Raw genomic sequence first — 17,599 nt, forward strand, 5'->3', positions numbered from 1 at the left:
GTGTTTGGTTGTCTGGTACAAGCTCATATAGGAGTACACTGGTACTCAGCATCAAAGGTTGGAATTGGGTGTTAAATCACCAAAACTGATTCCCGGGCGCGGCACCGCTGCTGCCCACTGCACCTCTCACCTCCCAGGGGGTGATCAAGGGTGATGGGTCAAATGCAGAGAATAATTTCGCCAAACCAAGAGTGTGTGTGACAATCATTGGTACTTTAACTTTAACTTTAACCTTCCAACCACGAGGCAGAATAATCCTCAAGGTCTGTTGAATCAATGGCAGTCTACACATACTGCAGAGTCGGCAGGCTATGACGTCACGAGTGATTGGGCTAATAAATGTATCCACGTTACAAAGTTGGACTTACGTATTTAATTAAGTAACCCGAAAAGGAGAACCGACCTGACAAGGAGTCCTTCAGTTATATTGAAACCAGTGTTACAAAAATGAACCTGACTTGCGCCGAGAAAAGAAGTACAAACATCAAAATTAGAAGCAAAAAGACGAACCCAAGAATTGGCAGACGAGCGAGACAGGCTACTGGAACTGCAGGGTAACACTGGAAGAAACTCGGGTGAACCGGAGTGCATGTAGCACAGAATAGCAGCAAACAAAACAATGAACTAAAGTATGAGAGGTGAATATAAAGGGGCGCTGATTAGAAATATCTTCCGCCACTCCAGTATCTCCACCCAGCTCAGTGAGACTCAGGTTCTAGGGAGAAATAGATATGAATAAAGAGAACAAAAATAAAAAGTGTAAATACACGTGTCACAGGTTGTGACAATCAGGTCAGATTCCGCGGCATGAAGCTGAAACAAAATTATGTTGACGACTTTTGGAAATAAATAAGAACCATTAATAATTGCAAAACATCTCTCATATATATATATATATGCTTACTCGCGGCACGTATACTTAATAGGTCAGCAGCCAAGAGATGCTTTTGTAAATTTTTAACCAGTTTTGGAAAGGGTTTATTACAATTTTTGCATTAAATTATATGCGTCAAGAATCATGTGACCTTTTGTACCAAATTATATATCTCAAGAATCATGTGACCTTAGAATCCATTCTGAATGGAATTGTCACTCCAAAAATCAAAATCACTCACAGCTAGGGATAGTTTGAGATCGGCCACATTGTAAGGAGCATTTTCTCAAAACATTAAGAAGAAACACTGAATTGGAAAAAAGGTGTTTTTTTTTTTTATTAGAAACATCTTGTATAAAAATGAGCATGCTCTACACATCTGTAATCTTTTCTATATATACTTCATAAATATCCAGGCACTGTATTTTTATTTATTTTTTAAAATGATTTTGTACATAAAGCAAACATGATCAAACCGTTTCGATAACATACATTTACTTGCCACTTAATTTCAATCAGCACTTACATATTATATTTTTGTAATGTACAGTGTTTTAGAAAAAACAACTGAGCTTGTGACAAAAAAAAGCATTTCAGTATTTCCATTTACACAAACACAATTCCCACGAATGTTACTTTGTCCAAATGGTTGACAAAAAAAACAAAAACATATTTCAACCTTGTTCAAGCTGAGATCTGCAAGAATTCTTGATTAAACAGACATAAATGGTTGTTTATAATTCTCTGCAGTACAGTAGTTGTCCCCTTAAACGTCACACCTGATTATCAAAGTGTTCACGACTTAAATTTTTTTGACATGCAACATACAGTACATATTCTGCATTGCTGAGGATACGATTTAATGTGACAAATTCCAGGTTGCTCTTTTTCACGAGGGAGAACTTAAGAGACAAAAGACAAGAATGGGGTTTACACATTTATATTTTGTACACTGAGCTCTTCCTCGTGTTGTAAACAAATACAGTCGGACATTACGCAAAGTATACAACATTTGTACATGGACATCAACTAGTAAATGCACAAAATGAATGTGATGACCTTTATTTATGTAGTTGAAAAAATGCCTCAGTTTTAAAGCGGAACTGCACATTTTTGGGAATTTTTCCTATTGTTCACAATAATTATGATGTATTTTTTTATTTAATGCAATATTCGTAAATTCTTAAGTCTGCTTACAGTAAAGCCAATGGAAGATCCTCTAATCCGCCCATAAACCCCAATAAAAAGCGCCAACAATACCCCATATATATTTCCCGACATGAATATTAACTAAGTATTAGTAATATTGTTTTTATAAGCGCTAAGACGGACAAACTACTTGTAGCTTGTGTGCCAATGTTGACATGATCAACTGATGAACTGCTTCCTTGTTTCCTTGCTTGTCACACTTTATAGTGGATCAAAAACCATGCATCTCACCAGGATAATGAAAGAACGAGGACGTATTCCAAAATGTTTGTACACTTTGACAGCCAATTCAGACCCAGTAATAGCGAGAACGACATGACAAGACGCTGTGTTCCATCCCCCTTATTTTCGGGAGGATTATGAGTGATTCTTCATCTAAACGGGAATATATGGACTTCCTATCAGTCGGCATCCTAATGACAGCAAACATTGTCCAGTAATTGATGTTTTATTATGTTTGTTGGCTCTCATAAAGTCTACAGTGAGTAGAAATCAGTGAAGTTTTAAAAGAAAGCGAACGTTGTGATGCGTTTTTTAAATTAATGCGCCGCGTATACTTAAAATCAGCAAAATACGGAAATATTACATATTATAAATATGCCTTTACTACAAACCTAACATATATATTTACACGTATATAAAACCTTAATAAACGGTGTTTTATTTTTTTTTAAAGCACTTTGTAGGCGTAATAAGTAGACTTCTGATCGCATTTATTCAATATTTAAAATGCATTACAAAAATGAAAAACATCCGTCGCCCTGTCTTTTATAATGATTGTGAACAATCCATCCATCTTGTCCCTTTTGAGGTTGCGGAGGGGGGGGGGGGGGGGGTGCTGGAGCCTATCTCAGCTGCATTAGGGCGGAAGGCGGTGTACACCCTGGACAAGTTGCCACCTCATCGCAGGGCCAACACAGATAGACAGAGAACATTCACACTCACATTCACACACTAGGGCCAATTTAGTGTTGCCAATCAACCTATCCCCAGGTGCATGTCTTTGGAGGTGGAAGGAAGCCGGAGTACCCGGAGGGAACGCACAAAGTCACGGGAAGAACATGCAAACTCCACACAGAAAGACGACGAGCCCGGGGATCGAACCCAGGACCTTCGTTTTGTGAGGCACATACAGTAACCCCTGTACTACCGTGCTCATATTATACTCCTCTGGCCATATAAAAGTCCCTCTTAATTACAATGGTTGTGAACGATAGGCAAAATTCCGAAAAAATGCAGTTCCCCTTTAAGTTTGATATTTTTATCCAAATGGTGCAGAGGAGCTAAAATTAACAGTTATGTCTGCAATTCTATAATGCTATTCAACGACAACAACGAATGCAACTGTGATTAAAAAACAAAATGAAATACAGTGGAGCCTCGATTTACTAATTTAATTTGTTCTTGAACATGGTTTGTAGACTGGATAGTGAAGCATGAGATCCACACAAGAAACAATGTAAACATGAATAGTTGGTTCGAGCCTCAAACAAAAATCCCTATTTTGGTAAAAAAAAAATGAAACACTTTGGAGACACTAGAGTGTACAGTATATACACTGTTTATGTAGCAAACTAACATAACAGGGGGGTAATGGCTCAACAATCTCTTTTTTTATCCAAACAAGACGACAACAGCAGCAAGCCTAACTGTCGATCCATGCGCACGCACAAAAGTCCCTTTGGCTTTAGTCTTCTCCGAAAACGATAATCTTTTTTTTTTTTTTTATCTCGTGTTGGCATTGGTGAATATTTGCGGCATTTTTTTAAACACATTTTTGGAGTGGTAAATGAGCACTGGTTTCACCTTACCGTCACTGCTACTGTTAGCACAAACTAGATGGATGGATGGATAGATAGATAGATAGATAGATAGATAGATAGATAGATAGATAGATAGATAGATAGATAGATAGATAGATAGATAGATAGATGGATAGATAGTTTAAGATGTTTCCAACCACCCGCAACAAGCCAAAAATTCTTCTTCTGTGATGGTTCCAGCATGATGACTTTTGGACATCAAGTTTCAGATATTTGACAAAAGTTTTCGCAAATGATAGCCTTACAAATGCATTCGCCTGCGAGCTGCTTTTCATCTATTCACATGACCAACTGTTAATCAACCGGCTTTAGTGTTTTCTCTCTATCCTTGCGAAGATATTTTACCCCTTTGGCAATGTCAGCAACCATATAAAAGTCATTTTTATTACAGTGGTTCCGATTGGGAACGTGTTTCTTCCATATTTCTGATACGAATCAGCAATGTGTGTGCCACTGCCGTACTGCTCGCAAACAGACATTTTTAAGTTCACAGCAAATCCCTCCTTCTTTCCAGGCTGGTTTGTTGGCTTTTTGGAGCCACATTGAATAAGCAAAATAGATATATCTTGGTGACTGCCGAGAAAGTGCCGAGAAAAAAAGACGCACTTAATCACTAAGAAGTGACTACTGGATAATGACTGTGTCAAAAATGACTGCACCCGTGAGTAGGGTTGGGTATCGAGTATCGAGTATCGATTGGAACCGGGACTAACTTTCCGATTCTCCCGGAATCGTTCAAAAGTTTAAATTTCGATTCCTAGTTTTGATACCCAGTCCGCCGACCGGAAAAAAATAATAAGTCCGCCGAACCGGAAGAAGAAGCCGCTGAACACCAAAGATGAAGCGCCCACCGCCGGAAGTTATAGCATAGCCGAGCCTATGTAGCCGAGCGAGTCAGTCAAGCATGGATAGCGGACGTCGACGGTCGAAAGTGTGGCTTTATTTTACTAAATAAAAATGAAATATCGGCGAAATGTAACACGTGCGGCAGGACTGTTTCGTGCTTAGGAGCGTGCACGTCGAACATGATGAAGCACCTCCGAGTTCATGGAGTACAAATAAATGCGTGTCCCATCTTCGACAGGAGACACTATCTGTCCAGAGCGCTCAGGCATCCTGCCTGAGAAGGCGAACATGGTAATTTTCCTAAACAAGAACTGTCTCTGATTTTATACTGTACCTGCTGCTAATCTGGACTGGGTTTTGCAAGTGATTTCTTATTGTGTATTTGCTTTTCTGCACCAGGTTAGCCCATCAGTGGGAGCACGGTAACATGTTTAAGTACCTGCAGCATCATACACTTGTGTGTGTAAATGGGTTTTCATGAGGTTTCCTGCAGCATCATACACTTATGTGTAAATGTGTTTTCAGGAGGTTTTCAAAAATAAAGCTCTTTTGATGAAAGTGTACCCCTGTGAAAATGTATTCATGATTTATAATATTTATATTCAAGTTCATAGATTTGATATTTATATTCTAGTTGAAAACAGCCCTGTGAGGAATTTATAGTAAAGTTCATAAAAAGTTAATAGAATTAAAAGTGATGGAGAATGTCAGACTATTTCATTCAGAAAGACTGTAGGTTAGCTAGCTCATTTAAAATATCCCAAACTTTTTTTTGACCATTCCTTTTTTTTTTTTTTTTTTTCTTTTTTTTTAAGAAAGAATCGGAATCGAGAATTGTCAGGAATCGGAATCGAAACTAAGAATCGGAGTTGGAATCGTTCGAATTCAAACGATACCCAACCCCTAAGTACAGAAAGTGATGTCATCTAAATCACTTTAGATGACATCACTAAAATACACAATATACACTTACAATTAGTACACTAACGTCAAAAACCTTCCTTTTTCATGACAAAAACGTCCCTTTTCCATGACAAAGAAAAAAAAAAAAAAAAAAAAGGATCCCCCCCCCCACCCGGGCCGCGGGACAAATTATTAAGCGTTGACCGGTCCGCGGATACAAAAAGGTTGGGGACCACTGATCTAAATGGCAGCGCCCTAAGGCTTCCAGCGGCACGCAAGATAAAATGAATGACTCTAGCATTCCTACGCCAAGACACGATTAGCACACAGAGGCATACTTGTTGCGATATAAAGGTTCTTTAACCGAAAAGGTCGTAAATAGAGGCGTTTGTAAATCGAGCTTCCACTGTACTACGTTTAAAAAACATGTCAACATGGACCGCCTTCGATCTGACAAATTTTGATTTGTGCATAATAATAATAATAATAAGAATAAGGCTCAATAAAGTCTGGGTGCTTAAGTAAAACTCCAATTCCTCAGGTTACATAAACATAACAGCTAGTGTTGAGTTGGTCACCTTTTTGAGTTTATATATCAGATATTTGCGCATGGTCCCCACTAAGACCATGACAAATGTTGCATTCCATGGACAACACAACACACAGTACAAGGGATGCTCCCACAAGCATGCTTTAGGACTGTACACTAGGTTTGCCGAATGTTGTCATTGAGATAAATATGGAACACCAAAAGGAAATTTAAAAAAAATAAAAAACATAATGGACGACAGTTTTGTTGTTGTCAGATCCAGGTGTGGATGTTTCTTGTTGCAATACTCAATGGACTCTGGTAAGGCATGTACAAATTGAAGAGTACTGCAGTTAACAACTTGACTAACTGCCAAATCAGACCCCCCCACCCTCCTTTGCTTGTTGAAATTAGTCAAGAGAGGACTTAAATGTGGGCTATACACCTGATAGGGAGTACCCAACCTGCATTTGGAAACAAACAGCCCAACTTTTAAAAGTTTCAGACGGAATGTAAGGGAAAATGAATCCAGTCTTCTTTTATTCATCCCCTGCATTCTACTCATTTCTGATAAATGCGGCATTTTATTATTTAAAAAAATATGACATCCTTTCTATCCTGATTTTTCTCTCTGCCGCAGTAGCTCATCCGGAATCTCTCCTCCAGCGTTATCGTCCAGAATCAGGGGATTTCGTCTCAGGCGGCCCCACGCTCAACTGCTTCTCAGATGGCATGGTTGCTGTAGCTTATGTACGTCTGCTTGGAGGCCAACGCTGTAATGAGAAGAAGAAAACAGTTAAAAATACTCACTTGGTGCAAGGCAAACTGGCATGAAACTGAGCGCACATGTGGATGTGGAGATTGATGAGAAGCTCTATTTATGACTTTGTCCAATGGAGTGCAGGTGCAACCAATTGAAATGCTTTCCTCATCTCCACCACTGCACACATCTAAAGAGGCATTGAAACTACAATTGTCACATTATTGTACATGAAAACCCTTACCTGCCTTTTCATGACATTTTCCCAGCAGAGACTTTTGATCACACATTATACAATACAACAGTGGTTCTCAACCTTTTTTCAGTGATGTACCCCCTGTGAACATTTTTTTTTAATTCAAGTCCCCCTAATCAGAGCAAAGCATTTTTGGTTGAGAAAAAGAGATAAAGAAGTAAAATGCGGCACTATGTCATCAGTTTCTGATTTATTAAATTGTATAACAGTGCAAAATATTGCTCATTTGTAGTGGTCTTTTTTGAAATATTTGGAAAAAAGAAAGATATAAAAATAACAAAAAACTTGTTGAAAAATAAACAAGTGATTCAATTATAAATAAAGATTTCTACACATAGAAGTAATCTTCAACTTAAAGTGCCCTCTTTGGGGATTGTAATAGAGGTCCATCTGGATTCATGAACTTAATTTTAAACATTTCTTCACAAAAAAATAAATCATTTACTTCAATATTTATGGAACATGTCCACAAAAAATCTGTCTTTCAACACTGAATATTGCATTGTTGTATGTTTCACTGTTAACGAACTTACATTCATATTTTCTTGAAGTATTATTCAATAAATATATTTGTAAAGTATTTTTGAATCGTTGTCATTTTTAGAATATTAAAAAAAAATCTCACGTACCCCTTGGCATACCTTCAAGTACCCCCAGGTGTACGCGTACCCCCATTTGAGAACCACTGCAATACAACATGCAGAATGTGCATGGGGGTAGCCAATGTGTTAAATTGCATGTCATTTACAGTGTCTTCAATAATGCTTGGGACTTTTATGACTTAAATGTTTCATGCTACCACATGTGAGCTGTGAGTAAAACAGATACAGTCCAGTTTAAAGTGTCCCACAACAAACGGTCCCCAGTGCGCATGCTTGGTGGCGGCAATCACGGCACCACTCGGTCCATGCAGTTGATTGAATATAATTTGTCAGACAGGATGAATCCAATCAGAAAACAGCTGAGCTCCAGCTTCAGGCGAGAGTTGTCATTGAGGAGGCAATGTGATGCTAGCACTGTGTTTGTCACCACTTCACCCAAAGCATATTTTCCAGGGGGAGCACTGATAAATGTAACTTATTTAAATATGAATGTGCCCTGAGGTCAAGATAACGAATAGATGGTCCTGAAAGAATTGGAGCTGGCAGACCATCTGTCTTTTACAGTTTATTTCTCTTGTATTGCTGGTAACACACATTTCTCCTCTTATCAATAGAAAATAGACAATTGCAAAAGACACATAGCGCTCCAGTTCATCCTGCACTCAGATGGACCTGTGTAATGTTTACTATTCAACAAGCATTTAAATTTACTGGATAAACATTTGGAAGCATCGTGCACAGAAACTGTTCCAAGGTGCGGTTATTATTTGTGTGCCTTGTGCATGTTTCGAGCATCTGTGTGTGCACAATAGTGATGGTGAACATCAGCAGAGAAGTGGTTATAAATGATGAAAAGTCCTTCAATTTACCTGAGAGTCTAAAGTCCCTCACAAGGCTCCCCTCCCTCCACACAGTCTGACACAGACATAAAAAGCAGGTTTTATCTTCTCAGTTCATTGTGCGAGTTAGCGTGTGTGCGATGCTTTGTGAGAAGAGAAAGAATGATTGCACTCTGAGGTTGAGTCAGACGTAAGTGTGGGTATAAAGGGCCGTTCATTCGTCCCCAGTTTAGATGGCGCTTCGGCAATTTGTTGTGCTTCTCCAAAGACCCTGTCATGCGTCACTCATCTTCCATGAATTAAGAGAACCGCAGCAAGTGCTTTGAAATGGACGGTGTTCAAAATGCCTTTCACCGTATAAAGAACAGCAGCACCCATGTTTCCACTGCAGGTTGAGTGATAATACCATGTTCACATCACCATAATTACAGTCACATTTTCATCCCAGACCTTCACGATGCAAACACGGTAACTACACTGAAGTGGGTTAACATGTGGGTTGATGCCAACTGGAGAGTAAAGGCTGCTTTTCTAATCACTTTGAGTTATCATAATAAAAAGTCTAAACTTATTTCTTAAACGTTGTTTCTAAGACCACATACTCCACTAGGCAGGTACCTGGTGTTCCTCTTTGGCTGACATTGCCTCTATAGACATGCTTCATGTCAGGTAAAGTGGCATTGTTCCGGGCTTCAGGGACGTATCTGAGGGTGTTCTTGCCCAGAGGTAGCTGAGCATGGTCGATATCTTGTGCAAAATTATCAATGTTTGTGAAATATGTGCCTTGTTGTAATGAACTTTGCTGCCTTTCGGGAAGATCTGTAGTGTTAAAACGCGATGAGTGCAACGGTGGCGAGGAGGCATGATGATGTGCGGATTGTTCTTCAAAGATTCAGCAGGAACTCTGGAGACAGCGTGCAGGTAGGAAATTATTTATTCCAATAAATCATAAAACAAAGACAGGAACAAACCAAAAGAAGCCTGCCTAACACAATGAAAGCCAACGGAATAGCTCACGAGGACAATACTAAGACGAGACTTAGCGTAAGACACACACAGGAAACTAGAAAACATCCAACGTAGCAGTTGTGTTAAGCAAACAAAAGCACCAGAATGAGTGAGGGGAAAAGGCAGGACTAAATAGCTCTCTGATTAGTGCTCGGGGACAGGCGAAAGTCCCGAACACTAATCAGAGGCAGGTGAAAACAATCAGCACCCATGACAACCAAGAAACACAGACCATATTTAAAGGCTTTCCGGTTCATATGTAATTCGGCAATGGGTGAGCGCACCTGAAGGTGTTTTAGTCACGGTACATTCCGGTATGTTCGATTTGATTTGAAGGAGTCTGACTCGACTATCAACCCTGCAGTTGAATAATCTGACATTTACTCGTCTATGGGAGGTAAATTGAATAACTGAAGAGCCATGTGTACAGCGCCAGTCTTGGGAAGATGTTCCAAGAAAGAGGACTCGCCAACACAGCTTATCTCGGATGGGTAGAAACTCGCCATGGACACTGATTGGACTGGCCGGAAATTAGAGACACCGTACACCTGGACGTGTCTCTTCAGCCCGAAGATATAGCTTTGACCAGTTCACTCAAGCAGGCCTCCCTCACTGCTCTCTTCTGGCAATGGTAATAATTATCATTTCTGCTTGTTTACCTACAAAAACCTTGTTACGACTTCTAGGGTCGTTCAAATATTTTGCCTCAAAGGGGCAATGTAAAAATGTGCCAAAGCCCACAGGCCAAACACATTGATTTTACGTGCACAGCGGCACCATGAATGAGACGTTTAGTCCCATACCGTCATATATAATAAGGTAGTGGAGTCAATCGCTTTTGATATATTCCAACAGGTTGGCCTCATCATCAATCATGGTGTGAAATTGAAAGAGGTCAGTATGAATATACCGTATTTCCTTGAATTGCCGCAGGGCATACAGTATGCGCCTGCCTTGAATTACTGCCGGGTCAAACTGGCTTCGCAAAATAATTAGCGCATGCTTAGTATTACCGCCTGGTCAAACTTGTGACGTCATGAGTGACACTTCCCCTGTCATCATTTTCAAAATGGAGGAGGCTGATTTCAATACCGGTAATTTGAAATCGCATAAGGGGAAGAAGATTAATAGCTATTCAGTAGGATTTAAGATCCAAGCTTACATCAAACAAACATTTTTACTGCATGCCTTTGGTAAGTGCCGGAGTGAGAAGAGGTCTTAAAATAATTAGCCCATGCTTACTTTTACCGCATGCCTTTGGTAAGCGCAGGAGTGAGAAGAGGTTTTAAATTAATTAGCGCCCCAGTGGCAATTCAAAGAAATACGGTATATTAAATTTGTGAAGTCACCCTTTGGCTGGCCAAATGTGGTGTTTCCTAAACAGTGTTTCCTCGTTTGACGCTAGGGTTATGTTCCATATAATACCTGCACTAAGTGAAATCCATGTAGTAGAAGTTTAGTTTTTGTTTTTTTCGTTCATCATATATTATTTTTGTTTACACTATATGTTTTTTTATTTATAGGCTTTTTTTTTCATTTACTGTGCATGTTTTTTTTTTGTTTACAGGTTGTTTTTTCTAATATAATATATATTTTTTTCGTTTGGAGTACTGTACAGTATATGCAGGCTCACGTCAAAATTTTTTGTAAATTAGACAAGCTGAGCGCATTCTGTACTGTACGGAACACATGGCATGAAAAAGATTGATTGACAATGCTCTACAGACCATTAGCGAATCAGGACGCAGAACAGAATGCGCATATGTACGCTGTAAAAAAAAAAGCACGTAACACTGTAAAAAAATACACACACACAAATAAATCCGTGTAACAGCGAGGCCGCATAAAGTGAAGTATGTTGTAGCGAGGGAACACTGTATATTCAAATGTCATCGTCTTTTCTGCACTCTGCTGGAGTTGAGGACCTCACTAAAGTTTACAATCTCCACCGTGTTTATTTGTCTGAGTGTTTTAGCCGTTTTGAGGTGAAAAAAAATTCGCGAATGAGGTCTATTTATTTGTGGGATTCCAATTAACTGTGCTCTTGCTAAAAAAAAAAAAGCTTTCAGACTACTATGTACAAATCTAATCAGTTCCTACTTTGAAAATCCCTAGTCATAGACAGCCCTTCATTTCATGTAGTGTATAGTCAAGTTTGTCAGTGTCTAAATCAGGACTTGGGAGTATTCATGCACGGCGACTTCGTTTAATCCTTTCCTCACAAGGAGACCGTTTATTCATACACTTTATCTCGGTAATTGTAGGAAAGAAATCCCCTTTGGCAATACTGCTGGTCTCTTTAATCTCTTTCAAAATCAGACAAGTGTGAGCACCCTGTCATTCCCACTGAACGGCAAATTCAATTTGGCATTTTGCATACAATAGATAAAATACAGTGTTTAGACTATTGAGCAAGTGAAATGTAGAGAAAATACAGCCTGCAATTTTATTACCTCCAACAAGGAGGTTATATGTTATCTTACATTTTCATTACTTAGCATGTTAACATAAAACAAAACAAAAAAAAAGTCTTGTTAAGGTTGGCGAGCATGGGTCATGTTAGAGTTCATTAATGAATGCAATTCTAATTTGCGAACCCACAAAGAACAATTAGATCTTACTTAATTTAAATGATGTGGTCAATTGAACTGTGCTCTTTGGTTTGGGCCGTAATAGATTTTTCTCACTGGCACTCATCAAGGGCGGACGCTCCCCTTTCCTCTCCCTTATCTCTCCTGCTTGCTTCTTTGTCTTGTCTTGACTTAACTTTCTTGTTGCCTCTTTTTGCACTGCTCTACGACCCTAAATAGTGCAACTTTTTAACAGGCCTCAATTAAAATTGACAAGATCTTGGGTTTTGGGGAACCTGCTTGTCGTGACGGAGTGATTGTTGCTGGACACACAACAGACTCTGGGGAGAAGAAGGAATGCCGCATGTCCGGCGACCCTCTCAGTCGAGGGCGTGAAGATATCTACCAATTCGGAATTATGACAACAGGACATCTGCTGATTGGAGGAAGCGTTACTCTTGTTTGTTGACAAATTGGAAGTTGCTGGCTGTTTTCAAAGTACCCCAAAAGTGCCACAAATGATTGGAGGATGCGGGAAGAACTGGGGACACTCTTGTGATTTGGATAACATCGGACTGTCTGCCTCGCAGGATGAATTTTGAGGACCAGTCATAGACAATTTAGAGAGAAAATAATATTTTATTTTCACTCGCATACAAGAAATTCTAACTTGGATCGTTTCCCTGGCTTCGAGACTCTCCAGAAGGACAGTGCAGCAAAGACACAACAAACTCCCTTTTGTCTCTCATGGACATACACCTGTTGTTGTTGACTTGGAACTAGCAACTGCACAACATCAAGGCCTCGGAACAAAGACACGCGGCAGGCTTACACACACACATGCATCCACAAAAAATATACGCCACACACACATACCCCACCACCCATCCAACGCCCTTGATGCGAATCCCTTAGGGGTGACGGATGGCTGGGCAGCGCCTGAAGAGCTGCAGCCTTCCACCGTAGTCCCGACTCCCTCCCCTCTGTTGCAAGTCTCGAGATACATTTGTAATATCTATATGTGCTTTGCTATGGAGGTTTTTTCCCACTATTGTAATTTTCTTTACCTATCCTCCTGCAGCGTTGACCTTTCTCCCATCTTTTACAGGGCGCCTTGTAGCGACCCATCAGCGTTCCTGTTCTGTAGCCCTGTACACTGTGTGTCTAATCTTGAACGGGTTTGTTCTGAAAACAAAGTTTTGTACTCGTGCAATGACAATAAGGACTTACCTACCTACCTACCTACCTAAACTGGTTGGAATGTTGAAAAATATAATATTATACCAGCAGCACTGTACCCCAGCTTTCAAGCTTAATTGGCTCCACGGCCGAGTTCGTAACTCAAAAAACTTGTATCTCAAATCGTCCACTAAAATTAACCAAAATTAGTTTGATTTTTTCCCAAAACACTACAATTTTAACATGTGATATGTAACCTTTTTAAAAATAAAAACATTTAAACAAGAAATCGAACATCTCCACGCTGCTGACCCGTCCCCGCTTGGGATGGACTCCTGCTGGCCCCACCATGGACTGGACTCTCACTATTATGTTAGATCCACTATGGACTGGACTTTCACAATATTATGTTGGACCTACTCGATGTCCATAGAATCCGGTTTCCCCCACATCTGCAGTCCTCTACAAGGTTTTTCATAGTCATCCATATTGACGTACCACTGGGTTGTGAGTTTTTCCTTGCCCTTTTGTGGACTTCGTTGGATGTCGTTGTGGCATGTGCAGCCCTTTGAGGCACTTGTGATTTAGGGCTGTATGAATAAACACCGATTGATTGATTGACATTGAAATGTTAAATTTTTTTAAACCTCACAATAAAGTTTACAAAAATTATGAAATAATATAATAATGTACCCTGCCTACCGCCCGAAAATAGCTGGGATATGCTCCAGAACCCTGCGACACCGATAGGGACAAGTGGTAGAGAATGGATAAACTAATGTTTACCATTTACCTCGAAAAACAGACTAATACATTGTCTCTATCAAGCTACTTCTCTATCTTGTAATAGGAATAAAAATTGTTCATCTTTATGTCGCACATGGACGTCTTTTGAGAGAAGGTCTGAGTTGACAGCAAGCAATATGTATGTCAGTGTACCTTGATAAAAACAAAGTCCTAATGAGCAAGAGTAAATGTAAAGGAAACTATACAGTACCATAACATCAAGTCTTAGGCTACCATCATGTTTTTTTTAGCAAATAGTTCTATTACCACCAGTGGGTTAAAAAGAGCAGATCATAGTAGAGCACCAATCTCCACTAAGGAGGAATTGTTGTGTTTGTTCATTTTGTTCATAGAAGTTAACAAACTGACAGGGGTAGCATTAAGACTTTTCCTACATATATCTTTGTGCAATTGTGACTCACACCGCAATGATCAATTCCAACATATTTGTTGTAAAAAAAAGTTCAGTAAAAAAAAAATAGTTGTGACCAAAGACTTTTGCACATTACAATATTTGTGTGGATCAGTTTGGAGTCCGCCTATTTCAGTCAGCATTAAACTACACAATGTAGTTTAATACAAACCCCATTTGCATATGAGTTGGGAAATTAAGTTAGATGTAAATATAAAGGAAATACAATGATTTGCAAATCATTTTCAACACATATTCAGTTGAATATGCTACAAAGACAACATATTTGATGTTCAAACTCCATCCATCCATCCATTTTCTACCGCTTATTCCCTTTTTTGGGGTCGTGGGGGACGCTAGCGCCTATCTCAGCTACAATCGGGCAGAAGGCGGGGTACACCCTGGACAAGTCGCCACCTCATCGCAGGGCCAACACAGATAGACAGACAACATTCACACTCACATTCACACACTAGGGACCATTTAGTGTTGCCAATCAACCTATCCCCAGGTGCATGTCTTTGGGAGTGGGAGGAAGCCGTAGTACCAGGAGGGAACCCACGCATTCACGGGGAGAACATGCAAACTCCACACAGAAAGATCCCGAGCCTGGGATTGAACCCAGGACTGCAAGACCTTCGTATTTTGAGGCAGACGCACTAACCCCTCTGCCACCGTGAAGCCCGATGTTCAAACTGATAAACTTTTTTTTTTTTTGCAAATAATCATTAACTTTAGAATTTGATGCCAGCAACACAGTTGAGAAATGCTCTTCAAGCACTTATATGGAACATCCCACAGGTGTGCAGGCTAATTGGGAACAGTTGGGTGCCATGATTGGGTATAAAAGCAGCTTCTATGAAATGCTAAGTAATTCACAAACAGGGATGGGGTGAGGGTCACCACTTTGTAAACAAATTGTCGAACAGTTTTAGAACAACATTTCTCAACGAGCTATTTCGAGGAATTTAGGGATTTTACCATCTACGGTCAGGAAAATCATCAAAAAGTTCAGAGAATCTGGAGAAATCACTGCACGTAAGCGATGATATCACGGACTTTTGATCCCTCAGGCGGTACTGCATCAAAAACCAGCATCAGTGTGTAAAGGATATCACCACATGGGCTCAGGAACACTTCATAAAACCACTGTCAGTAACTACAGTTGATCGCAACATCTGTAAGTGCAAGTTAAAACTCTACTATGCAAAGCCAAACCCATTTATCAACAATATCCTGAAACGCCGCCGGCTTGGCTGGGCCCGAGCTCACCTAAGATGGACTGATGCAAAGTGGAAAGGTGTTCTGTGGTCTGACGGGTCGACATTTCAAATTATATTTGGAAACAGAAGACGAGGTGTCCTCCAGAACAAAGAGAAAATAACCATTCGTATTGTTATAGGCACAAAGTTCAAAAGCCAGCATCTGTGATGGTTTGGGGGTGTATTAGTGCCTAAGGCATTGGAAACTTACACATCTGTGAAGGCACCATTAATGCTGAAAGGTCCATACAGGTTTTGGAGCAACATATGCTGCCATCCAAGCAACGTTATCATGGACGCCTCTGCTTATTTCAGCAAACCACGTTTTACAACAGAGTGGCTTCGTAAAAAAAGAGTGCGGGGACTTTCCTGGCCCGCTTGCAGTCCAGACCTGTCCATCATCGAAAATATATGGCGCATCATGAAGCGTAAAATACGACAGCGGAGACCCCGGACTGTTGAACAACTGAAGCTGTACATCAAACAAGAATGGGAAATAATTCCACTTTCAAAGCTTCAACAATTAGTTTCCTCAGTTCCCAAACGTTTATTGAGTGTTGTTAAAAGAAAAGGTGATGTAACACAGTGGTGAACATGCCCTTTCCCAACTACGTTAGCACATGTTACAGCCATGAAATTCTAAGTTAATTATTATTTGCAAAAAAAAATAAAGTTTATGAGTTTGAACATCAATTATATTGTCTTTGTAGTGCATTCAATTGAATATGGGTTGAAAAGGATTTGCAAATCATTGCATTTCATTTATATTTACATCTAACACAATTTCCCAACTCATATGGAAATGGGGTTTGTACAAACTTCAGATTTACAAGATAACAGCCATCAATAATTAGCAAAAAAATTATAATTTATGTGTATTACGCAATAGTATAATCTGCCATTTAAGGAAAACTAATTTATTTCATTTGGGTTTGCAAGACCAACCTTGTGTTTCCAGACTTTCACATAGTTCCGACTTGGCCTCCCCGTTGGGCCGTAGACCACCTTTTGGGTTGAACTTGTTGGACATGGTGGCAGCCGTCACCACAGCCTTCAGGCTGCGCTTGCGCTTTGGTACGTTCTGCTCCGGATGAAAGAGAACCACGTAGACTTTGGGCATGTAAAGCATTCCCAAAGAGACGGACGCACTCAGGCTCACGGAGATGGTCAAGGTTGTTGTCTGGATGTACATCTGCATTATAGAAAAGACAAAACATTATTTGTGGAGGCAAACAATGGTTATGGCTTCAGAGATAAATAACCATTAATCTTTTTTTGGTGGGTTTTAGGACGTACAACACATTGAGGAGGCCCTGATGCGGGTTAGTGCATGCAGGCTTCTTATGTCTTTTTGCCTTGAGGGTTTAGACCACAGCATGAGGACTGTTTGCTCGCTAAAGGCCAGCGACAGCTGCACTCACAGCTGGGAGGCCAATACATAGCTACAGGCAACAAAATTGGAGCACGGAAAAACATCTTCCATTTGCCGAAAACTAGGGGATTTTTTTATTTCTGATGGGCTCAGTCCATCTCTAATCTGCAATGGAAACACTTAGTCAGCAGAGGGTTTAAAAAATGCTGGAGGTAAATTGTATTATTTATTGATATACCTCATCTATCTAGCCTTGTTTTGTGAATTAATCTGCATGTATGCACTTTCAGTCAATACGTCTCCAGCTGATAGAGTTTAGTAATATCCAAGGACGGTGTTACTTTTTATAGTCTGCAGTTTTATTGAGCA

General features: G+C 39.9%; 1 protein-coding gene across 3 annotated transcripts in view; it reads right to left on the minus strand.

Moving 5' to 3' along the window:
• Window positions 1-6,220: 6,220 nt before the first annotated feature.
• LOC133554450 (metabotropic glutamate receptor 4-like) overlaps window positions 6,221-17,599 on the minus strand; it is a 478,293-nt gene continuing 466,914 nt past the window's right edge. For all 3 annotated transcript variants that reach the window (XM_061903242.1, XM_061903243.1, XM_061903244.1), the window contains 2 exons: window positions 16,804-17,050; window positions 6,221-6,957 (listed from right to left, as the gene is read on the minus strand). In XM_061903242.1, coding sequence (XP_061759226.1) covers window positions 6,908-6,957; window positions 16,804-17,050 — 297 coding nt within the window. In that variant the 3' untranslated portion in view covers window positions 6,221-6,907. The remainder of the gene's footprint in view (window positions 6,958-16,803; window positions 17,051-17,599) is intronic.

This window comes from Nerophis ophidion, linkage group LG06, assembly GCF_033978795.1.
Source record: "Nerophis ophidion isolate RoL-2023_Sa linkage group LG06, RoL_Noph_v1.0, whole genome shotgun sequence".
NCBI lineage: Eukaryota > Metazoa > Chordata > Actinopteri > Syngnathiformes > Syngnathidae > Nerophis > Nerophis ophidion.